This window comes from Salvelinus namaycush, chromosome 26, assembly GCF_016432855.1.
Source record: "Salvelinus namaycush isolate Seneca chromosome 26, SaNama_1.0, whole genome shotgun sequence".
NCBI classification, from domain to species: domain Eukaryota; kingdom Metazoa; phylum Chordata; class Actinopteri; order Salmoniformes; family Salmonidae; genus Salvelinus; species Salvelinus namaycush.
Window position 1 is genome coordinate 32,812,891 of NC_052332.1, and position 26,021 is coordinate 32,838,911.

The window sequence follows — 26,021 nt, forward strand, 5'->3', positions numbered from 1 at the left end:
CTGTGTACTCGATTTTATAGTCCTGTCAGCAACGGGTGTGGTTGAAATAGCCGAATCCACTAATCTGAAGGGGTGTCCACATACTTTTGTATATTTGGTGTATATTCGGTTTGATTTTGGCCAAATCTTTTACAAATAATTTCCTCAGAGTCAGGTTTATCATTCGTTTCTGGCTGTGGAGTAGCCTTTTCACTGGATAAGGCATGGGAGGCTATAAACAAAATAGAATAAAAAAACAAGAATATAGTGTAACCAATCAAAGACAAGAATTTTCAATAAAGTTTTCAACGGTTGGCACGAATGACGGTGTTGACTCTGTAATCAGTGCTCAGTTTTTGCACCTGTTTCCTTATTCCAACTCGAAAGGAAACTTTCGAACTTCATGTTTATCTTCTACGCAGAAAGTTATGAAGCTTTGCATATTTATAGTTTTTTTATTTACAACATCCTTAAAATGCAGAAAGCCTTGAAGAAGTATTTTGTAAACATGGACGAGTATCTAGCCAGCATCGGTCTCTACAGGAAAATGATGGCACGAGACGCGTCCTGTCTATTTCGAGCTGTCTCTGAGCAGGTAGGCTAGAGCAATTTAGCGAAATGTTTTTATACATTCAATTTGACGTTCAACGTTTAGAATATAATATATTACATTTATCTGACTGAATTCATGGCGTGAGAATAGGAAGTTGTCTTTTTTCAAAATAAATGGTCGTTTGGGAACTCATGGGTTCATTTAGCCTGCCTGTTCATCTTCGGCCATGGTTCATTTGGCTGACTGAAATTATTACTGAGGCCAGAGTTAAAATATGAATTGCACAACACTATGCTCCAGGGCGCAAAGAGATTGTCGAATATGAAATAAAGGTGCACTATGTAATTTATTTTCTCCAAGATGTATTACTCTCAGAATTACCATCAAAAGATAAGGAAAGACTGTGTCACCTTCATGAGAGAGAACCGATGCAACTTTGAACCTGTAAGTTGACTGTAAAATGTTTAGGGGTAGGGACGTCCCAAGGATTCCAAAATCTAGACAAAATCTAAGTCTAATGGCATGCTTTATCTCCTAGTTTGTTGAAGGGTCGTTTGAGAAGTATCTGGAACGTCTGGAGGACCCCAAGGTATGTTTATAGAACTACATGTTATAAAAGCACATTGCACAAGCCATGGGTCAGATTCAGACCTTATGAAGAAAGGGCATGTACATATTGTTAAATATGTTTTTCTCCAGGAAACCACTGGCCAAGTTGAGATAAAGGCTTTGTCGTCGTTGTACAGGTAAGTGCTGCACAATGTGTTATCAGTTAAACATCACCTGCCACATTGTACAACTTTTGTGTTGGCCGACAGAATATTGTCAAATGTGATATGGAGAATTAGTTTTGTGAATTGCAATTTAATGTAACCTGAAATAAGTTGGTGTTGGACGTGTGGCAGGCGGGGCTTCCTTGTATACAGGTATCCTGGGAAGCCACCAACGGAGATAACCGAAGTAGACTACATGGAGAAGGTAAGTGTGGTTATTCACTGAGCCCAGGCCATGAAGCATCTGAAATGCCTGACTAATGAAGTAATTACCAGGCAAAACTGAACCAGGTTGCTAATTGAACCAGGTGTGTGGATAGGGGGTGAGTATGTGGACACCCCTTCAAATTAGTGAAGTTGGCTATTTCAGCCACACCTGTTGCTGATGGGTGTATAAAGTTCAGCACCCAGCCATGCAATCTCCATAGACAAACATTGTCAGTAGAATGGTCCGTACTGAAGAGCTCAAGTGACTTTCAACGTGACACTGTCATAGGATGCCACCTTTCCAAAAAATGTCAGTTTGTCAAATTTCTGCCCTGCTAGAGCCGCCCCAGCCAACTGTAAGTGCTGTTATTGAAGTGGAAACGTCTATGAGCAACAACGGTTCAGCCGCAAAGTGGTAGTACACAAACTCACAGAATGGGATAGCGGAGTGCTGAAGCACGTAGCGTGTAAAAATCGTCTGTCCTCGGTTGCAACACTCACTAGAGTTCAAAACTGCCTCTGGAAGCAACATCGGCACTGTTCATCGGGAGCTTCATGAAAAGGGTTAACATGGCTGAGCGGGCGGATACAAGCCTAAGATCACCATGTGCAATGCCAAGCATCAGCTAGAGTGGTGTAAAGCTCGCCGCCATTGGACTCTGGAGCAGTGGAAACGTGTTCTCTGGAGTGATGAATCATGCTTTATCTGGCTGTCCGATGGACAAATCTGTGTTTGGCGGATGCCAGGAGAACGCTACCTGCCCCAATGTATAGTGCCAACTAAAGTTTGGTGGAGAAGGATTAATTGTCTGGGGCTGTTTTTAATGGTTCAGGCTAGGCCCCTTAGTTCCAGTGACGGGAAATCTTAACGCTACAGCATACGATATTCTAGACGATTCTGTGCTTCCAACTTTGTGGAAACAGTTTGGGGAAGGCCATTTCCTGTTTCAGCATAATGCCCCTGTGCAAAAAAAGCGAGGTCCATACAGAAATGGTTTGTAGAGATCTGTGTGGAGAACTTGACTAGCCTGCAAAGACCCCTGACTTCAACCCCATCAATCTTTGAATTTAAACTCCGACTGCGAGCCAAGCCTAATCTCCCAACATCAGTGCCGACCTCACTAATGCTCTTGTGGCTGACTGGAACGAGTCCCCACAGCAATGTTCCAACATCTAGTGGAAAGTCTTCCCAGAAGAGTGGAGGTTGTTGTAACCGGTTGCTGTTATAGCAGCAAAGGGGGGACAAACTCTGTTTTAATGCCCATGATTTTGGAATGAGATGTTTGATGAGCAGGTGTCCAGATACTTTTGAAGTGTGCTTTGGTTTGTCCACTAGATGATACTGCTCTCATTTTATCATTTGAGAAGACTACAGCCAAAGATGGTGTATATAAATGAAAGATGGGGTTCATTCAGGCTGCTTATATAGTGTGCTGTGTTTTGTCCTTGTTAATGCAGACAGAAGAGTTCCAACTTCTTAATCATAGCCTCAATTTTGTCCTGCACATTGAATATAGTTACGGAGAGTCCCTGTAATCCTAGATTCAGATCATTCAGGTGTGGAAAAAAACATCACCCAGATAGGCCAGTCGTGTGAGAAACTCGTCTGACCGCTTGCATGATGACAAGTGAAAATTATGGTCAGTAAAGAACTTTAAGCTAGTCTCTCAATTAAAAGATGTCAATACTTTGTCTGCCCATATCATTGTGCAGAAAATACACGAGAGTTCAGGGGCCTTGCTTTAACAAAGTTAACCATTTTTCACTGTAGTGTCCAAAACGTCTTTCAAGCTGTTAGGCATTCCCTTGGCAACAAGAGCCTCTCGGGATGCTGAAGTGTACCCAAGTGGCTTCGGGAGGAACTGCCACTCCACTATGTCTCCCTGTCATGGCGTTTGTGCCATCAGTACAGATGCCAACATGAGCAGCAGCTACATATGGACTGTTAGTGGAATTCCCGCAAGAGAGTAATGGTTAATGTGATTGGATGTTAATTATTTGACTAGGCTACCTGTATTTGACATTGTTATTTCGCTGACCACTAAATGGTTTAATTTAATTTTTTATAGTGAAACGAGGCTGCGGGGGGGGATTATAAATGGACTGTTTGAAAATGTGAAGTGTAAATGTTTTTTTTTTTATTTGGCTTACCCCCAACGGCAGTTTGAGAATACCTGCTGTAGAAAGTTTGATTTTGGGGGGGCAATCTTTACCATTTGATGAATGGTTAAGAGTAAAAATGCATTAGACTGTTCTGCATTCTGCTCTCTGACTTGCAGATTCTGCTGTGTTGCTCCAACAATGGCCACTATGATGTTGTGTACCCCAGGAACTACCCCATCCACGCAGCTCTGTGTCAAGGTCTGTACTCTCACTCATCAGAAATCAGCGGAGGCTGGTGGGAGGAGTTATTGGAGGACTGGGTCATTGTCATGGCTAGAATGGTATAGATGGAATAGTGTCATACACGTCAAAGGTAAGGAAACCACATGTTTGACTCAATTCCACTCTAGCCATTTCAATGAGCCCGTCCTATAGCGCCTTCCACCAGCTCCACAGCAGTGGATACATCTTCACTCTTAAGTCCTATAATTGGCTACTCATTTATTTTAGTTACTCAATATTTTAAATGATCAGTACTTTCCTGTGTAGTGAATAGGAAATGTACAACCTTTTTCTTCAACTGGATCCAGCTCTGTTGTATGAGCTGCTGTACACACAAGTCCTTGGTGTCGGCGAGGCAGAGGTGCAAGGAGCCTTGGAAGGGTTCCATGGCGGAGGTCGTCGCTATAGGAACAGCCTGTCGGTGTGCAGTGAGGACGCAGGCTATGACACCCCTGAGGACAGGGGTCAGACTCTGAGGTGAAGTTGTGCTCTGCACACCACTTTTGATTTCCATAAAGCCCTCCACACTAAACCTAAGTCTTACAGTTGCTAGTTACTTGGGTCATTCCACAAAATGAGTCCCTTTTGCATTCCTTTGATATTTTAACTTGTGCACCAATATTGAGTTTTAAAAAGCCTGTTCTATTAAGTGCCCTTTTTAATATAGACCACATGGAAAATTCAACACGTTTTTAATAACTAAAGACTTGGTAAAGTGTCAATTCAGAATTTTGACATGTCCTACTGTGTAACCTCTGACTTCTAGGAAAATGAACACACTTCATCCCAAAATGTCAGTTTTTAGCATCATTGTAAATCCCTAGGTATTTTCTTGCTTTGACAGTAATTTCTGAAGATTATTATATACATTGAAAAAAATAAAGGTAGGTGTAGATCCGAACCTGGTGTGACCACCATTTGCCTCATGCAGGGTGACATCTCGTTTACGTAGAGTTGATCAGGCTGTTGATTGTGGAGTGGTGCCCCACTCGTTAATGGCCGTGCAAAGTTGCTGGATATTGCCGGGAACTGGAACACACTGTCGTACACTTCAATTGAGAGCATCCCGAACATGCTCAATGGGTGACGTGTTCAATGAGAATGCAGACCATGGAGGAGCTGAGACATTTTCTGTAGCTTATGCCTGCCCATACCATAACCCCACCTCCACCATGGGGCACTCTGTTCACAATGTTGACATCAGCAAACCACTCGTCCACATGACGCCGTACACACCTTTCTATCTGCCTGGTACAGTTGTAACTGGGATTCATCTGTGAAGAGAAGACTTCTCCTGTGGCCGTTGAAGGTGAGCATTTGCCCACTGAAGTTGTTTACGACGCTGGAACGGCAGTCAGGTCAAGACCCTGGTGAGGACAACGAGCATGCAGATGAGCTTCCCTGAGACTGTTTCTGACTGTTTGTGCAGAAATTCTTCGGTTGTGCAAACCCACAGTTTAATCAGGTGGCTGGTTTCAGACGATCCCGCAGCTTAAGAAGCCGGACATGGAGGTCCTGGGCTGGCGTGGTTACATGTAGTCTGCGATTTGTGAGGCCGGTTGGACGTACTGCCAAATTCTCTAAAACAACGTTGGAGGCAGTTCATGATAGAGAAATTAATGTTAAATTCTCTGGGAACAGCTTTGGTGACCATTCCTGCAGTCAGCATGCCACTGTCGCATTGTGTTGTGACAACACTGCAGATTTTAGTGGCCTTTTTTATATGGGCCTTCTGAGTGGCTCAGCGGTCTATGGCTCTGCACCTCAGTGCTAGAGGTTTCACTACAGACCCTGGTTTGATTCCAGGCTGTATCACAAAAGGTCGTGATCGGGAGTCACATAGGGAGGCGCGCAATTGGCCCTGTGTCGTTAGGGTTTGGCTGGGGTAGGTCGTCATTGTAAATAAGAATTCGTCTTTAACGGACTTGCCTAGGTAAAGGTTTAAAGAAAAAAAATACCCTTTTCTGTGTTTGAAACCAGGGCGATGTGCAATTTGTGGCAGAACAAGGAGTTCTTATAGAATGGCAGCTAAAAAACATTAAGCATATGAGAACCCCAAAAATATTTAGTAATATAACCGGAACTCTAGGCTATTGAATGGAATGGCGATGGCTTTCTTGATGCCGCCAAGAGATGCGTGCGACGTCTGTCATGTGCTGGGAAAGGGTCTGCACCTGTGTAATGATCATGCCACACAGGTCAGTTGGCTGGATTTTCTCGGCAAAGGAGAAATGTTCACTAACAGGGATGTAAACAAAATTTGAGAGAAATAAGCTGGAAAATTTCTGGTCTTTTTATTTCAATTCATGAAACATGGGCCCAACACTTTTTACATGTTGCGTTTTTATGCTTTGTTCAGTTTAAAATTGATTAGTGATTCATTTTAAGGTTTAAAAAACAAACTTGTCCCTCATTTTAAGGTCAACCCGGTTTGTAATATGGTTTCCTAAAGAAACACAACATCTAATTGTCAAATCGTTGTGTACAAGTATGAGCTGGTTTTACGCTTTCTGGTGTTTTGTGGTGGGAAACTGAGTGGACTGAGCGTAACACACGTTTTGTGAAGCTTTCATTCAATTGCCCATTCCTATTGCACACAAGCTTCCATTCCCTTTGTCACAAGGGGACTAATGGCTGATGTTTTAATTTGGTACTTTACATCTTGAGATGGGAAAACAAGTTTTTTTTTTTTATGTTCAAATTGGGTGAAATAACTTTTTTTTTACCAAGTTACATTACCCAAAAGGGACTCATGGCGTAGAACGACCCACCTACAGTATGCATAAATTCACCAAAGCATCTATACACTGAGTTTACCAAACATTAGGAACACCGTCCTAATTTTGAGTTGCACCCTTTTGCCCTCCAAATAGTCTCAATTCGTCGGGGCATGGACTCTACAAGGTGTCGAAGGCGTTCCACAGGGATGCTGGCCCATGTTGACTCCAATGCTTCCCGCAGTTGGCTGGTTCTTTGGGTGGTGGGCCATTCTTGATACACACGGGAAACTGTTGAGCGGGGGGAAACCCAGCAGCATTTCAGTTCTTGATACATACCGGAGCGCCTACTACCTACTACCATACCCCTACTACCATACCCCGTTCAAAGGCATTTAAATATTTTGTCTTGCCCATTCACCCTCTGAATGGCACACATACACAATCCATGTCTCAAGGCATAAAAATCCTTTAACATGTCTCGTCCACTTCAAAATCTGTGTAGATGAAGGGGATCATAGTTTTCACCTGGTCAGTCTGTAATGTAAAGAGCAGGTGTTCTTAATGTTTAGTACACTCCGTGTATATTGTAATGTAGTCATTGTATGAATTTTGTTTATCAGGTTAAAGTACCATTTTTCTTCACTTTCTTGTAGGGATGATTGGGAGTTCAATGGGCACAGTCGCACAGAGGACAAAGCCCGACCTGGAGCAGAGGAAGCAAAGGTGACAACGTTTTCTATAGCGTCTATTGTTACCACCTCTTGAGTTGCAGTTTCTAAAAAATAAATTGAGGAAGACTAGATTCTAGGAACACAAATCCAGTTTCTTTCTCTTCCTAAGACTCCAGATGGACCAGCAAAACTCTCTCTCCCGTACAAGGTGCTCAAAGCACTGGATTCTGAGATGTACAGAAATGTCCAGTTTGACGTATGGCATGACAGTCGCAGAGGTATGCCATGTTGCCCCCTTCTGTTGGGGTTTCTTGTGGTAACGTGGAACTGCTGAATTAATCATGAGACATTAGTCATAAACGACAAGATTCACACACAGCAGACCTTTTTATCCGTGGTGTTGATATGATTATACCGTACATTCATTTCTTAATGTAGAGCAGTTGTATAATTGGGTGTTCTGGAATGGCATATCGTTTCTGTGAAACAGAGATGCAGAAAACTGATTACATGGTGTTTGCTGGAAGACAGTACTTCTTGGGAGACAAGTGTCAGGTACAGTAATCCAATTTATCCACTAAATTAAGATTGTTTTGCAAAAAAAAAAAAAAAGAAATACTCCAAATGAGTAAGGGTAGCCCATGTCTTCCATGCAGGTTCGTCTAGACCCCAAAGGGAAGTATTACAATGCTTTCATTCAGGAGGTGGGCACTCACCCCAGCGCTGTGACAGTGTTCATCGAAGAGCTTGGAGAAAAGTGAGATACCTGTCCCTTTAAAAACACCCCAATTGAAATGACTTACACATAAACACTTCTACACAGCACCCATCAATGTGTGCTTATTTTAGTTTCTGGCACATTCTTGTATTAGAGCAGTAAGAGGAACTGCCCCTCCCTACCGTCAGGCTTTGCTCCAAATCTTTACCCCAACCCGAGTACTCCGTTCTGCCACCTCTGATCTCTTGGTCCTCCCACTCAACCCAGTACAAGTCCTCCTCTGTCCTGGCACCCCAATTATGGAACCAGCTTCCCCTTGAAGCAGAGTCCTTGCTCAACTTCTGAACCCCCCCCCCCCTTGCCCGCGAAAGTGTTAGTTCACAAAAGGCTTGACTACTTTCCCCCTTACTAGCTCTGACTGCTGATAGCTACTTTATTGAGGAAAATGTGCTTACTGTATGTGGTTGTCCTACCTAGTTATCTTAAGATGAATGCACTGGAAGTCACTCTGGATAAGAGTCTGCTAGATGACTTAAATGTACCATCCCAAATGGTTGTCAGTCATACAGTATGATAGATGCTGTGGTTTACTATCAAGACGGTGCTCTTTTCAATATTAGGTTTATGAGACCTCCTCACTATACCCCACTACTTTCAGACATCTTGTGTCTCTGACTAACTTCAAGCCTGTGAACCCTGTCCCTGCCTGGAACATCACCCCGAGCCGCAAGGGACCATCATACAGCCGGCCTGAGCAGTATCCTGGAGAGATGGGTCAGTATGCCCTTTAACCGTTAGATGGTCTTAGTAAGTTTTTAATAGCAGTGAACATCGTATTGGCCTTGGACCATTGAAGACCTGTACAACTGTTAGCCCTTCTGTATGTTAGATTCAGAGTTGCGGGGCCGGCGGCGTTTCTTTAAGAAGCCCAGAGGGAAGGAGATGCTGATGGTGTCTGGCCTGCCTCCCCGCTTTCAATCAGGCCCTGGCGGCATACCCCCTGGGCGCTCCCCTGGCATGCATGCCCCCACACCACCACCAGAGACAATGCCCTACGAACACTACCGGCCTCATCTTCCACCCAGGCCCCCGCGAGGATATGGCCCGCCCAGGTCGGTGTGCTTTTAAATTGTCAGATGGCAGGTTTGACAAATATCACTCTAAAACACCTTTACACCGCTGCTGTACTTAACCATTACTGAAGGTCATGTTCCTTACTGTTGATTATGTTCTGTTCAGAAGTTCAGCCCGTTTCCTGAACAGTCATCCTCTCGTTGGACCGGAGATGACATACTACCCTCACTCAGGAAAACGCTGCTACCACAGCTTCGACAACTACTCATTCAGGTCACGGTAATACGCCTTTTATCGTCTTCTTAGCGACGTTAAGCAGAATGAGCAATTTGAGCTACAGTAACTCTGGATATTACCGGTGGCCCTAACCATAGAGAATGTAGTCATGGTTCGACATGATGGGGTGTTGTGGTTATAAAAGTACGTATATTCATTTGAGCTCTTGCAGCCGAAGCAGGCGCCAGATCCCTGCTATCAACAAGGAGTGCCAGTTCAGCTACGTCCCCGAGGCTGGACAGGAGGCACAGGACATGGAAGGAACAATCACCTTCTACGAGATTGAGGGGGGAGATGAAACTGCCTTCCCTCCCTTGTCGGTAACTATGTAGCCCAGAAGCCCTCAGGCTACAGACTTTGATAGTTGGGAGCATTAATATTCAGGTCAACCTGCTGTCTACTTTTGTAACTGTCTCCTTAGGGACAGACTGTAGCAAACCCCATGGTTCCAGCACTCCCTACATACTGGGTGCAGCAGGGGCTGAGCCCCATCCCCACATCTGGCAAACAGGCCATGACCTCATCAGAGGAGGACGCTGACGAGAGGAGCAATGGTGACGACCAGGGTAGGCCAGGCTGTCCAGTGATGCCGTCTTGATCACAAAAATGTCTTTGTTTTGAGTCGGAATGTAAATGGTAAATCCGTGGTGTGTGTCTCAGGTGAATATTCAGAGGAGTACATCTATACTGGTGAAGGTGAGTGTGTTGACATCACCTGCTTGTGAGATTCCTGTGAAGTCGGTGAAGAGCTGGTAGGACAGTCCATGGCCACCATTTTATTATATGCTGTTCTGTAGATGCATTTTTAACAGATTTACATTAGGTAAAGACAAATTGGGCTGTTTGATTTCCCAACTGATTCTGTCATTTGGCAACAGTCAAGGCTCACAATTTGAAGACCCCTTGTACAATATGGATAAAAGTTCACAATTGTCTTAAATCATCTTGCAGACACAGGGTTCCAGAGCCCATCTGTGTATGCTGCGGCAGAGTCCACTGCCAACCTGGTACTCTTCACTTGCTTTTTTGTTAACTTTTAATAACTATAGTTAATTTCACATGTAGGATGATTAGATTAGTATCATTTCCCATTCATGTCAATTTACTTGATTTTATTGGGGTTGATTGGTTTGATTGCATTCCTGCCTCCATTTTCTTTGCCTGCCTTTACAGACCATTGAAGAGGGATCTCGTGCTGGCTCACCACAAGAGGGCATGGCTAGCTATAGCTACACTCAGTCACAGCAGGTACTAGAAGCTTTACAATCTGCTTCACCCAACTTCTCAATTGTCACATTTTGTCAGAAAAAAACATCAGGGTTTAAGTTTACTCAAACTGTAGAAGGTTCATTTTCTTTGGACAAAAGTTACTTCTATGGCTTTACTTTTTATGTGAGTATTCAGACCCTTTGCAATGGGACTCAATTGTGCTCCGGTGCATGCTGTTTCCGTTGATCATCCTTGAAATTTTGTTATAACTTGATTGGAGTCCACCTATTGTAAATTCTATTGTTTTGTTGTGATTTGGAAAGGCATACCTGTCTAAGGTCCCACAGTTGACAGTGCATGTCAGAGCAAAAACCAAGCCATGGGGTCAAGGTTTGTGTTGAGGCACAGATATGAAGGGTACCAAAAAAGAATCTGCAGCATTGAAGGTCCCCAAGAACACGGTGACCTACATTCTTAAATGGGAGAAGTTTGGAACCACCAAGACTCTTCCAAGAGCTGGCTGCCTGGCCAAACAGCAATCAGGGGAGAAGGGCCTTGGTCAGGGAGGTGACCAAGAACTTGATGGTCACTGACAGAGTTCTTCAGTGGAGATGGTTGTTCTTCTGAAAGGTTCTCCCATCTCTGCAGCACTCCACCAATCAGGCCTTTATGGTAGAGTGGCCAGGCGGAAGCCACTCAGTAAAAGGCACATGACGACAGCCCGCTTGGAGTTTTACCTTAAGCACTCAGACCATGAGAAACAAGATTTTCTGTTCTGATGAAACCAAAATGTAACTCTTTGGCCTGAATGCCAAGCGTCACGTCTGGAGGAAACCTAGCACCATCCCTACGGTGAAGCGCGGTGGCAGCATGCTGTGGGATGTTTTTCAGTGGCAGGGACTGGGAGACTAGTCAGGATCGAGGGAAAGATGAACGGAGCAAAGTACAGAGATCCTTGATGACAATCTGCTCCAGAGCACCCAGGACCTCAGACTGGGGCGAAGGTTAACCTTCCAACAGGGCAATGACCCGAAGTACACAGCCAAGACAATGGAGGAGTGGCTTGGGACAAGTCTGAGTGACCCAGCCAGAGCCTGGGCTTGAACCCAATTGAATATCTGAGACCTGAAAATCAAATCCAATTTTATTTGTCACATGTGCCGAATACAACAGGTGTAGACCTTACAGTGAAATGCTTACTTAAAACTGCATTGCTGGATAAGGGCTTTAAGAAAATACAAAAAATATAATTTTAAATATAAGAATAACAAAGGGCAGCAGTAAATAACAATAGCGGGGCTATATACAGGGGGTACCGGTATAGTCAATGTGCGGGGGCATCGGTGTCGAGGTAATATGTAGATGGTTATTAAAGTGACTATGCGTAGATCGAGTAGCAGCAGCGTAGAAATGGCTGTACAGCGACGCTCCCCATCCAACCGGACAGAGCTTGAGAGGATCTGCAGAGAAGAATGGGAGAAACTCCCCAAATACAGGTGTGCCAAGCTTGTAGCGTCATACCCAAGAAGACTCGAGGCGGTAATCGCTGCTAAAGGTGTTTCAACAATGTACTGAGTGAAGGGTCTGAATACATATGTAAATTTGATTTTTTTTAAAATTATTATTATTATTTTAGATTAATACATTTGCGAAAATGTCTAAACAGCTTTTGCTTTGTCCATTTATGGGGTATTATGTGTAGATTGAGGGGGAAAATGTTTGAATCCATTTTAGAATAAGTCTAATGTAACAAAGTGTGGGAAAAGCTATGGGGTCTGCGTGTGCGCACACAGTACCAGTCAAAAGTTGACACTTATTCATTCCAGGGTTTCTTTTAAAACATTTTCTACATTGTAGAATAGTGAAGACATCAACTATGAAATAACACATGGAATCATGTAACCAAAAGTTTTAAACATCTAAATATATTTTTTATAGTTGAGATTCTTCAAAGTAGCCACCCTTTCCCTTGACATCTTTACCTACTCTCAACCAGCTTCATGAGGTAGTCACCTGGAATGCATTTCAATTAACAGGTGTACCTTAAGTTAATTTGTGGAATTTCTTTCCTTTGTTTGAGGTGATCAGTTGTTGTGACAAGGTAGTGGTGGTATACTGAAGATAGCCCTATTTGGTAAAAGACCAAGTCCATATTATGGCAAGAACAGCTCAAATAAGCAAAGAGAAATGAAGTTCAGTCAATCCAGAAAATGTCAAGAACTTTCAAAATGTCAAGTGCAGTTGCCAAAACCATCAAGCGCTATGATGAAACTGGCTCTCATGAGGACCACCACGGGAAAGGAAGAACCAGAGTTACCTCTGCTGCAGAGGATAAGTTGATTCTAGTTAACTGCACCTCAGATTGCAGCTCACATAAATGCTTCAGAGTTTTAGTAACACATCTCAACAAACTTCAGTGTGAATCAGTTTTATGAGATGCAGAGTAGGTGAACGGATGATATCTGCATGTGTGGTTCCCACCGTGAAGCATGGAGGAAGAGGTGTGGGGATGCTTTGCTGCTGACTCGGTTAAAAAAAATATATATATATAATTTTGAATTCAAGGCACACTTAACTAGCATGGCTACCACAGCATTCTGCAGCGGTATGCCGTCCCATCTGGTTTGTGCTCCTTACACACCTCCAGGCTGTGTAACAGATATTTGACCAAGACGGGGGGTGCTGCATCAGATTACCTGGCCTCCACAATCACCCGACCTCAACCCAATTGGAATGAATTGGACCGCAGAGTGAAGGAAAATCAGCCAACATCTGCTCAGCATATGTGGGAACTACTTCAAGACTGAAAGCATTCCAGGTGAATGCCAAGAGTGTGCAAAGCTGTCAAGGCTAAGGGTGGCTACTTTGAAAAATCTCAACAACAACAAAAAATGTGTTTTGATATTGCGATGCGCAAGATTTCACTCTGCCAAACCGTATGTGTGCGGGTTCGCTTCACACTCTTACCGCGTAGTAGCCGTGGGATCAAACAGCCAACGTTCACCTCATGCTCTTAGTTGCGGAACTTGACCTACTAGCCTGTTTTACTTTGCATCTACGTCATGTCTACCTTTTTTTTTTTTTTACCACATTGTTTGTCAATTGTCAATTTAGTTTTGTTTCCTCAGGTGGTGGTGAAGTCAGCAGTCATGCCCGCACAGGCTTTAACCACAGCCCCAGCAGCTATCTTCACCTCTTCCTCTAGCAGCTCTCAGACCCCTCCAGCACCAATTGCTTCACCCTCAAGCTATCAAGGGGCTCCCATGCCCCCACACGCAATGGGCAGACAAGGTACCCACTCTAAGGCTGATGGTCAGACCTAAGGAGTTATTAGGCCCTAATAACTAACTGATGTCTATTTTCTCTTGTTTGTAGTTTCATCCATTCAGGTTCCTCCTTCCTCTCCCTGGTTTGTGAATGAGATGGGGGAAGCGGTCAGCACCACACCCCCTCCACCTTACTCCTATGACCCCAACGGCAACGACCTTCCACGAGGTTAGTCATGCTTCCCCATGGCGCGTGTGTGTTTTAAATTGAACTTCTAATGGTTGAATTTGAAGATGTGACGGTAACTAAATGTTTTTCTCTTTCTGTAGATGGCAAGGTCCTCCAATATTACTTTAATTTAGGAGTCCAAGTAAGTGATTATAGTATTGTATGGGTGAACAGTTACTTAGCATGAGACACTAGACATGTCTTTGAATGAAAACAACCTGTACCTTTTTGATTTCTATCCATGTTGAAACAGTGGTACCAGCAGAGCTATTGGCATTCCGTGGTGCAGATGCAGCAGGCGTATCAGCAGCCCAATGCCGAGCAACAGTTCCAGTCCTACTCCGGAGCACCCCCTCCCTCTGATCACACAGTCCCCCAGTCCTACCTAGAGACTGGGAGAGCAGGGCCTGATGGCCAGGGAGATGTTCTTGCCAATGGTCAGCGTCACCCCTCTGCCTCCAGACCTCATTATGAAATGGCAGATCTGCATTGAGCAAGATCTTCAGTGTCACAATCTTACGACCTCAAGTATTACATGTGACTTATTTTCTTACCTTGGTCCTCACCCACCACCTTTTCCTTCCTACCAGGCACCCCCCTGGCCATGGACCCTCCCTCAGCAGGAGCCCCAGGCACAGTGTTCTACCCCTTGGTTCAGGACCAGTGCAGCCAACCCCCCCTCCACACCTACGAGCCTTATGTTCCGATGCTCTCTGCCACCTACCATTACCTCACACCCTGGAACTCGAGCCCTGCCCAACCACATGTGCACGCATCCTACTGCCCCTCCAATCACCCAGTCAACTATGTCACTGCACCCACACACCCAGGGCACTTTATTCCTCCCAGCATGTAACCAAGCACTGGGGAGGGAGGTGGGCCCCTCTAACTACCCACATTCACCATATGTCACCCTATGTCATGTGTAACGTTTGTTCCACTTTTCTTCTTTTGAAGTTTGCATGTTTGCTAGTCAGTGGCTGTTTGAAATGGCACCCTATTCAAAAGTAGGGCACTGTTGGACAGTGCTTCCCATCCTTTTTCAGTTACTATACTACCAACTGAATAGGGGTCCATTTCAGACACCCTCTGATCCAGTGTTTACAGAATGTTTAATACATTATTTTCATGTTTAATTAATAAAAACAGTTTTGTTTCCCAGAAGTCATGACAGTTTATCATTTGAACTGTCTCTTTTTAGACCAGGGCTCTCAGCCCTGTTCCTGGAGCGCCAACTGTAAACTCTGGGATTCTTGAAAGACTGGACAATCAAAATAAGTCTTAATGTTAACATTAATGCTTCCCACAGTTGTCCAGTTGGCTGGATGTCCTTTGGGTGCTGGGCCATTCTTGATACACACAGGAAACTGTTGCGTGTGGAAAAACCCAGCAGCGTTGCAGTTCTTGACAAACCGGTGCGCCTGGCACCTACCATACCCCGTCGGAATGGCAAACAATCCATGTCTCAAGGCTGAAAAATGCTTCTTTAATCTCCCCTTAATCTACAACGATTTGAAGTGGATTTATCAAGTGACGTCATTCTCTTATGGAAAGAGCAGGTGTTCTCGATGTTGTACACAGTGTTTCACAAACCAAAGTATCACACTGCAAAAATTGAAATCTAATCTATCCTAAATATCTTGAGTAATTTAAATGCACTTTGTTTTTTGTTTTCTTTCCAAGCTAAATTATGTACATTTGGCTTGTTTTAGCCTAAATTATCTTGAAATAAGATAAGGTTAAATTTAACTTGCAAATATCTTAAGCGTTAATATGATAAAACACTAAATTATCAAACTCAACAAAAAAAGAAATGTCCTCACTGTCAACTGTTAAGTATGCTGAAAATAAATGTGTAAATATTTGTATGAACATAAAGTTCAACAACTGAGACATAAACTGAACAAGTTCCACAGACGTGACTAACACAAATTGAATGTGTCCCTGAACAAAGGGGGGAGGGTCAAAATCAAAAGTAAGTCAGTATCTCGTGTGGCCACCAGCTGCATTAAGTACTTCAGTGCATCTCCCCCTCATGGACTGCACCAGATTTGCCAGTTCTTGCTGTGAGATGTTACCCCACTCTTCCACCAAGGCACCTGCAAGTTCCCGGACATTTCTGGGGGGAATGACCTTAGCCCTCACCCTCCGATCCAACAGGTCCCAGACGTGCTCAATGGGATTGAGATCCGGGGTCTTCGCTGGCCATGGCAGAACACTGACATTCCTGTCTTGCAGGAAATCACGAGCAGTATGGCTGGTGGCATTGTCATGCTGGAGGGTCATTTCAGGATGAAATGCAGGAAGGGTACCACATGAGGGAGGAGGATGCCTTCCCTGTAACGCACAGCGTTGATTGCCTGCAATGATAAGATCAGTCTGATGCTGTGACACACTGCCCCAGACCATGATTGACCCTCCACCTCCAAATCGATCCCGCTCCAGAGTACAGGCCTCGGTGTAAGGCTCATTCCTTCGACGATAAACGCGAATCCGACCAGCACCCCTGGTGAGACAAAACCGCGACTCGTCAGTGAAGAGCACTTTTTGCCAGTCCTGTCTGGTTCGGCGACGGTGGGTTTGTGCCCATAGGCAACGTTGTTGCCGGTGATGTCCGGTGAGGACCTGCCTTACTACAGGCCTACAAGCCCTCAGTCCAGACTCTCTCAGCCTATTGCGGACAGTGTGAGCACTGATGGAGGGATTGTGCGTTCCTGGGGTAACTCGGGCAGTTGTTGCAATCCTGTCCCGCAGGTGTGATGTTCAGATGTACCGATCCTGTGCAGGTGTTGTTAAACGTGGTCTGCCACTGCGAGGACGATCAGCTGTCCGTCCTGTCTCCCTGTAGTGCTGTCTTAGGCGTCTCACAGTACGGACATTGCAATTTATTGCCCTGGCCACATCTGCAGTCCTCATGCCTCCTTGCAGCATGCCTAATGCACGTACACGCAGATGAGCAGGGACCCTGGGCATCTTTCTTTTGGTGTTTTTGAGTCAGTAGAAAGGCCTCTTTAGTGTCCTAAGTTTTCATAACTGTGACCTTAATTGCCTACTGTCTGTAAGCTGTTAGTGTCTTAATGACTGTTCCACAGGTGCGTGTTCATTAATTGTTTATGGTTCATTGAACAAGCATGGGAAACAGTGTTTAAACCATTTACATTGAAGATATGAAGTCATTTGGATTTTTACAAATTCTTTGAAAGACAGGGTCCTGAAAGTTTCTTTTTTTGTTGAGTTTAAGTAATTTCAGTCATTAAGATAATAGAACTTGCAGCTAAGCAAGCCCAAATATGTAAACTCAGAGCAATTTCATTTTTACATATTGTCCAAGTGTTAAGGCCTTGATTGTTTTAATTTAAACCTTTTAAATTATTCAAATATCTAATATAAATCTTAACTTTTTTGTTTGCTTTTATAGCACTCACTGTGTCAAGGCTAATTTAGCATTTCAGTATGTTTTTCAAGATTCAGAACCTAAAACAATATTTATCAAGCAAATGGTATTAGGTCTAGCACAGCAAATATTTTAATAGTTTAAGCATGTGTTGCAGAACAGTGATTCAAGTATTGACAAATGTATCTTAAGGGGGTTAGCCATTAGTGACCGGTGACAAGCTACTGACTGAGTTGACAATAGCTACTTGAAACAGACATATATTTGCCTCCAAGTTCAATAAAAAAAAAACATTTGTAAAATATGAAAAGTTATTCATTTGAAAATCCCCAATTAAAAACAAATGTTCTATTAGATCTTTCAGCACTCTGACGGAGTTTGTTTTACAGATTTGAAAAATTGCATATTTTCTACTTTATTCAGGAGGTATACACAGTAGCAATATAGTTTCTCCTAAATTGCTTTATGACTCTAAAACCTAATTAAAATGAACATATTTGAACCATAGAATAAGTTATCTAAAGCCACAATTTTTTGGGCATATCAGATTTAAATCTGTTTATCCTGAAGTCTGAACAGCCAAAAGCCACATGGAATCAGATATTTCAAGCCACATTTCAATTATTTAAAGGTGGTTGAAGTCATAAATCTGATTCCTGGGCATGCGGCGGTCAAATCTGATTTATTGCCCTGAAGTGGTTTTTAGATATTTGACATATCTTGTTACTTTCTAGCTACTCTGACTGGTTGACAAGAACATGACGTGGTAGCTAACTAGCTTGTTAATTGTTTACAAACAAATTAGTGAATGTAGTACAACGCTAAACCGCTGCCTAGCTAGCTAGTTGACTGCTGTGGCTAGCCAAAAAGGACTCGTTTTGAAAGTTGGCTCGTCTTATCCTTTGATGCTTCTACTAAGCTAACATATGTAAATGTTTTAAGATGGTCATACCATCGATCATAAAAATATTTGATAAAATATTGAATTTAGCCTTTACTGCTATAGCTCATAGAATTGAGTAACACATTCATAAATGGCAAACTACCTCCATACTTCCATTTCATTTGTATGGGTTACCTTGTCTTGTTGCAATACCTGTAATCAGGAGATGGTATAGCTGACCCTGCTCATTTCTGATTCATTTGGAATTTTTTAGGAGTCACAGTTTTGAGAAAAATATTCCTTAATCAGAGGGCTATTGCAAGAAACAACATATATTTTCAACACTTTTGGGGGGAGTTAGACATTTTGATCTTATAGGACTGCGGCATTTCCTGGCACAGAGCCTGACAGGGAAATTAATAATACTGAAAATATTTTTTTAATTAAAAAAAATGTTTTCCATTATAAAATTCACCTATAAAATAAAGTTTCCCTGCCAGACAAGGATTGTCCCCAACTTTCAAGAATCTTTGAACTAACCTGATTAAGCTTATCTACCAGCTTCTTATTAGAATCAGGTGCGCTTGATTAGGATTGGAGGGAACATTTACCATAAACAGGGTTGGAGAGCCCTGCTTTAGAGAAGTAATTTGGTGATGGTATCTGAGGGCCAGGACCCTGGACAGCACACAAGACCGATGTTGCTGCTACCCTTCCTGTCATAATCAGCACCGTGGAGAGTGCTAGCTCACTGGTACGCAGGCAGTTTTGTTCACTGAGCTTGGATGCGTTTACACAGGCAGACAAATTCTGATCTTTTCCCAATTATGGGCAAAATAGCTGATCTGATTGGTCAAAAGATGCAATGCAATTACTAAACTGTTCATTTAGAATTGATGGGATGGCACCTTATCTAAGGTGAGTCCTGAATACTGCAACTAGCGAATGCATTGAGCTAATAGCCCAGAGTATAGCTAGTTCAACATTTTGGACAGTTCAGTCCAGCTTTATTTGACCACTATACAGCCTATCATATCACATGGCCCAGTCTTGGAATCCCAGTTCTCCTAAGAATCAGTCAAATATGATTTAATATATTTGAATAGATAATGCTTAATCTAATTATCAAATAAAAATGTGTATTTGTATACAAGCTTGTTTTCGACAACTATGAAACATTGTTTGCGTAGGGGTCCTCTGCCAAATTGATCTTGAGTATTATAATTCATAACCATCTTGTCCAAAATAAATGAGACTACAAGTAAACACGTTAAAACTATGGATAAATAAACCTACCCCTACTAATATCATGCATTTCCTGTCTCAATAGCCAAAAATGGGTAGTGCCTTATTTCCAAGAAACTACAGAAAAAGAAAACTTTCATAGAAAAACAGAGGACAGTATTCTTAGTTAATTGTCCAAAAACAACTTAAACAATCAACCTGCAAACCTGAAATAAACATATTCCACCATCATATTAAGCATCCATGTTTAGGTTATGATGTAGCAAACAACACACTACTGTATAGAGGACATCTGCCATTTGTATATGGCACACCACCTGGCAAAACAGTCTGGTAAAAGACAATAGAAAAACTTGCAACAAGAGAATAAACATATTTGTAAGAGAGTAGAAGTTTGGACAATGGTAATAGCTGACCTGTGTATATGACCCCTTATCTCAGTGATAATTTGATAAGTAAAATAGAATTAACTGGGCCGGAACTGTATGAGAACACGTGTTGAGAGAGGATAGTGAACTTACAATCCGCAAACAAAGATCTAAGCATCACAGGTAGGTGGCAGAATGCAAACATGTAGTTATATTGCAATAAATAAAAAATTCATTATATGTTTAGAATCTTCCTACATTGCTATGATATCTTTGAGAAAATTAGTCCTGGGTTTTGAATACTTGTGTCACTTTTCTCTCTGTCCTCAGCAGAGTGACCTGAACATATTGTAGTTTGCTGTCCTGCATTATTCTGGGGGTGGCGGGTGTCTCTAAAGCTGTGTGGTGATGGAGTCCTCCTGCTCAGCCCCCCACTCTGAAGAGTCCAGCTCATCACATGGTCCTATCCAGCCCTCATACATGTCCTCACTAGAGCCCAAGAGGACAGCCTGGGAGCTGGAGGCCCTGATGCCGGAAGCACAGTGCAGGGGCGGTAGGGAGAGGCCCGGGGGCGGCAGAGAGAGGCTCGGAGGCTGTAGGAGCAGGCTGTCACTCCCGTTAGCCTGCTGGGGTGAACCCTGGGGTGGGGCCTGGGTAGGGGCTTGGGCCTGCGGTAGCTCTTTCAGGTTCACTCCCAGCCGGTCCAGGTGGAACTGGCTGCGTGTAACCTGGGGATTGGGGGCGATATGGACGTCCGGCCAGGTTGTGGGCTGATGAAGTAGGTCATCTGAGATGCTGTAGGTGGGCTGGTGCATGCAGGGAGGAGGGGCCCTGTGCTCTGGGACGTGTCCGTTCATGCGGGAGAAGAGCAGACCCAGCCGCCTGATGGAGTCTCTCTTGGACTTGGAGAAGCGCTGCAGCTGGCCACCACTGCGGCTGAACACAGCAAAGGAAGGGGAGGAGGAGGAGAACCGCAGCCCGTTGCACTTTGGTTTGTTGTCCACTGGCCCCTCCACCCCTGACATGGACTTAAAGAGAGCAGAGACACTGAACCCAGAGTCCTTGCTCTTCCTCTCAGCGGTTGACATGCTGAAGGACACCCCCTTGGCCCCTTGGTCCCTGGACTGACCCTGTCCGGCCCCTCCCTCCCCCTCATTGTTGGCCTCGTCCTGCTGAGTGGCCTCACTGCTGGATGAATAGGTTCTCCGCGGGGGCTTCCTGTTCCCCAGCAGATCCAACACCTCATAGCGGAAACTGGAGATGTCCTGCTTCAGCTCCTACAGATCAGTTAAGACGGGGATAGAGAGGATGGACAGATCAGTTAAGAGGGGGATAGATAGGATGGACAGAGAGGATGGACAGATCAGTTAAGAGGGGGATAGAGAGGATGGACAGAGAGGATGGACAGATCAGTTAAGATGGGGATAGAGAGGATGGACAGATCAGTTAAGAGGGGGATAGAGAGGATGGACAGACCAGTTAAGACGGGGATAGAGAGGATGGACAGACCAGTTAAGAGGGGGATAGAGAGGATGGACAGATCAGTTAAGAGGGGGATAGAGAGGATGGACAGACAAGTTAAGATGGGGATAGAGAGGATGGACAGACCAGTTAAGAGGGTGATAGAGAGGATGGACAGATTAGTTAAGAGGGGGATAGAGAGGATGGACAGATCAGTTAAGAGGGGGATGGACAGAGAGGATGGACAGATCAGTTAAGAGGGGGATAGAGAGGATGGACAGAGAGGATGGACAGATCAGTTAAGAGGGGGATAGAGAGGATGGACAGATCAGTTAAGACAGGGATTAGAGAGGATGGACAGACCAGTTAAGAGGGGGATAGAGAGGATGGACAGATCAGTTAAGAGGGGGATAGAGAGGATGGACAGATCAGTTAAGAGGGGGATAGAGAGGATGGACAGACCAGTTAAGAGGGGGATAGAGAGGATGGACAGACCAGTTAAGAGGGGGATAGAGAGGATGGACAGATCAGTTAAGAGGGGGATAGAGAGGATGGACAGAGAGGATGGACAGACCAGTTAAGAGGGGGATAGAGAGGATGGACAGATCAGTTAAGAGGGGGATAGAGAGGATGGACAGATCAGTTAAGGGGGGGATAGAGAGGATGGACAGAGAGGATGGACAGACCAGTTAAGAGGGGGATAGAGAGGATGGACAGAGAGGATGGACAGATCAGTTAAGAGGGGGATAGAGAGGATGGACAGACCAGTTAAGACGGGGATAGAGAGGATGGACAGACCAGTTAAGAGGGGGATAGAGAGGATGGACAGACCAGTTAAGAGGGGGATAGAGAGGATGGACAGATCAGTTAAGACGGGGATAGAGAGGATGGACAGACCAGTTAAGAGGGGGATAGAGAGGATGGACAGATCAGTTAAGAGGGGGATAGAGAGGATGGACAGACCAGTTAAGAGGGGGATAGAGAGGATGGACAGACCAGTTAAGAGGGGGATAGAGAGGATGGACAGATCAGTTAAGAGGGGGATAGAGAGGATGGACAGACCAGTTAAGAGGGGGATAGAGAGGATGGACAGAGAGGATGGACAGACCAGTTAAGAGGGGGATAGAGAGGATGGACAGAGAGGATGGACAGACCAGTTAAGAGGGGGATAGAGAGGATGGACAGAGAGGATGGACAGACCAGTTAAGAGGGGGATAGAGAGGATGGACAGAGAGGATGGACAGACCAGTTAAGAGGGGGATAGAGAGGATGGACAGACCAGTTAAGAGGGGGATAGAGAGGATGGACAGAGAGGATGGACAGACCAGTTAAGAGGGGGATAGAGAGGATGGACAGAGAGGATGGACAGACCAGTTAAGAGGGGGATAGAGAGGATGGACAGACCAGTTAAGAGGGGGATAGAGAGGATGGACAGACCAGTTAAGAGGGGGATAGAGGATGTAGAGATCCACAATGAGGGACAGTTAGAAATTGTTCTATGACTATGGTATAGAGGCACATTTTGTGGATTAATGTTTAAATACGAGACTTCTGAGAAACCTACCTTAAAATTCTCCTCAGTCAGTCCCTCGTCTGTCTTAGCACTGCGGATCATGGCTGCTACATGCCTCTTCACCAGGTTCCTGATCACCTCCTGCACATAGAGACAGTCACATTACATACCCTACTACTACATTATATAATGAATGATAGGCATATTTAACAAACGAGCATCTTTTAAGCTTGTAAGCTGTTTTTCTAGACTTGTACCTCCCTAAGGAGGAAATGATCTGAGATGTGGGTAAAGGGGCTCTTCCTTCCTTACATGTACACATTTGCATTTTGGGTTTAACAAGGAAAATCTGTTTAGGCATATTCATGACATATGTATTAGCTTGAGGTGTAAATCTGGACGGGCATAACTTTGCATTAATTTGCATGTTAAGGAGACAAATTACCAATCAAACCGAACTCCTTCTTTTACAGATGGATTATTTTGTGAATAAACTCCATGACATTTATTGTGGAGGAGGATATTTGTGGAGGTGCTTGTATATTTAATCTAACAATCTACACTATGTAAGGGTAAGAAATACGCATAACCCTCAACTCAACACATGCACCAAGGGCTGCCTCAGAGCACCCCTTTCTCTGATAGGCCCTATTGCCCAATCTCATTCATTTGGAGCGGCAGCTGTATTCCTTGATAAAGTACGGTCATTGGACAGCGCAGGCTCCAGTCAAAGCATTTGAGTCTGGCTTAGTCTGCTTGGTATTAGAAGTCCGCAGGGGACAGCAGCACAAGGCCCTGGCTGGGGGAAGGGAAGGAGCGGAGGGCCGCCAAAGGTGGGGCTAATTGCAATTACTGAGGCGAGGACGGACTGATAAGAAAATTAACATACTGTATGTCTGGGATAAAAATCTGACCTGCCGCCAAGCTCAACAGCACCATGACGATGATACATCCAGTAAACCAAGGACACCTGTCCCCTCTCCCTGCTGCACGGTCAACAGTGTAATATATTCTGTCCCCCCTGCTGCACGGTCAACAGTGTAATATATTCTGTCCCCCCCGCTGCACAGTCAACAGTGTAATATATTCTGTCCCCCCTCCCTGCTGCACGGTCAACAGTGTAATATATTCTGTCCCCCCTGCTGCACGGTCAACAGTGTAATATATTCTGTCCCCCCCTGCTGCACGGTCAACAGTGTAATATATTCTGTCCCCCCTGCTGCAGGGTCAACAGTGTAATATATTCTGTCCCCCCCGCTGCACAGTCAACAGTGTAATATATTCTGTCCCCCCCGCTGCACAGTCAACAGTGTAATATATTCTGTCCCCCCTGCTGCATGGTCAACAGTGTAATATATTCTGTCCCCCCTGCTGCACGGTCAACAGTGTAATATATTCTGTCCCCCCCGCTGCACAGTCAACAGTGTAATATATTCTGTCCCCCCTCCCTGCTGCACGGTCAACAGTGTAATATATTCTGTCCCCCCTGCTGCACGGTCAACAGTGTAATATATTCTGTCCCCCCCTGCTGCACGGTCAACAGTGTAATATATTCTGTCCCCCCTGCTGCAGGGTCAACAGTGTAATATATTCTGTCCCCCCCGCTGCACAGTCAACAGTGTAATATATTCTGTCCCCCCCGCTGCACAGTCAACAGTGTAATATATTCTGTCCCCCCTGCTGCATGGTCAACAGTGTAATATATTCTGTCCCCCCTGCTGCATGGTCAACAGTGTAATATATTCTGTCCCCCCTCCCTGCTGCACAGTCAACAGTGTAATATATTCTATCCCCCCCTGCTGCATGGTCAACTGTGTAATATATTCTGTCCCCCCCCCCCCCCCCTGCTGCATGGTCAACAGTGTAATATATTCTGTCCCCCCTTGCTGCATGGCCAACAGTGTAATATAGTCTGTCCCCCCCCCCCCCTGCTGCATGGTCAACAGTGTAATATATTCTGTCCCCCCCCCGCTGCACAGTCAACAGTGTAATATATTCTGTCCCCCCTGCTGCACGGTCAACAGTGTAATATATTCTGTCCCCCCTGCTGCACGGTCAACAGTGTAATATATTCTGTCCCCCCCGCTGCACAGTCAACAGTGTAATATATTCTGTCCCCCCTCCCTGCTGCACGGTCAACAGTGTAATATATTCTGTCCCCCCTGCTGCACGGTCAACAGTGTAATATATTCTGTCCCCCCCTGCTGCACGGTCAACAGTGTAATATATTCTGTCCCCCCTGCTGCAGGGTCAACAGTGTAATATATTCTGTCCCCCCCCGCTGCACAGTCAACAGTGTAATATATTCTGTCCCCCCCGCTGCACAGTCAACAGTGTAATATATTCTGTCCCCCCTGCTGCATGGTCAACAGTGTAATATATTCTGTCCCCCCTGCTGCATGGTCAACAGTGTAATATATTCTGTCCCCCCTCCCTGCTGCACAGTCAACAGTGTAATATATTCTATCCCCCCCTGCTGCATGGTCAACTGTGTAATATATTCTGTCCCCCCCCCCCCCCTGCTGCATGGTCAACAGTGTAATATATTCTGTCCCCCCTTGCTGCATGGCCAACAGTGTAATATATTCTGTCCCCCCCCCCCCCCTGCTGCATGGTCAACAGTGTAATATATTCTGTCCCCCCCCCCCCCCCCCTGCTGCATGGTCAACAGTGTAATATATTCTGTCCCCCCCGCTGCATGGTCAACAGTGTAATATATTCTGTCTCCCCCTGCTACACGGTCAACAGTGTAATATATTCTGTCCCCCCCGCTGCACAGTCAACAGTGTAATATATTCTGTCCCCCCTGCTGCATGGTCAACAGTGTAATATATTCTGTCCCCCCTTGCTGCATGGTCAACAGTAATATATTCTGTCTCCCCCTGCTACACGGTCAACAGTGTAATATATTCTGTCTCCCCCTGCTACACGGTCAACAGTGTAATATATTCTGTGTCCCTCCCGCTGCATGGTCAACAGTGTAATATATTCTGTCCCTCCCGCTGCACAGTCAACAGTGTAATATATTCTGTCCCCCCCGCTTCATGGTCAACAGTGTAATATATTCTGTCTCCCCCTGCTGCAAGATCAACAGTGT

At 44.6% G+C, this 26,021-nt stretch overlaps 2 protein-coding genes across 2 annotated transcripts in view; both read left to right on the forward strand.

Moving 5' to 3' along the window:
- The first annotated feature begins 454 nt into the window (after nt 1–454).
- Nucleotides 455–14,916, forward strand: LOC120021084 (putative bifunctional UDP-N-acetylglucosamine transferase and deubiquitinase ALG13). The gene is made up of 25 exons (XM_038964728.1): nt 455–574; nt 893–976; nt 1,071–1,121; nt 1,232–1,278; nt 1,438–1,510; nt 3,792–3,873; nt 4,206–4,374; nt 7,271–7,340; nt 7,458–7,566; nt 7,779–7,843; nt 7,945–8,045; nt 8,665–8,780; nt 8,896–8,939; nt 9,021–9,118; nt 9,249–9,359; nt 9,529–9,676; nt 9,778–9,922; nt 10,017–10,052; nt 10,308–10,363; nt 10,530–10,604; nt 13,694–13,856; nt 13,941–14,060; nt 14,162–14,202; nt 14,314–14,497; nt 14,651–14,916. Exons 1-25 carry the CDS (start codon nt 455–457, stop codon nt 14,914–14,916), a joined length of 2,574 nt encoding a protein of 857 aa, XP_038820656.1.
- Nucleotides 14,917–23,206: 8,290 nt separating this feature from the next.
- The window catches only part of LOC120021085 (ryanodine receptor 1-like), an 81,623-nt gene continuing 78,808 nt past the window's right edge, over nt 23,207–26,021 (forward strand). The window contains exon 1 of the mRNA XM_038964729.1: nt 23,207–23,212. Within this exon, the coding sequence (XP_038820657.1) occupies nt 23,207–23,212 (6 nt within the window). The remainder of the gene's footprint in view (nt 23,213–26,021) is intronic.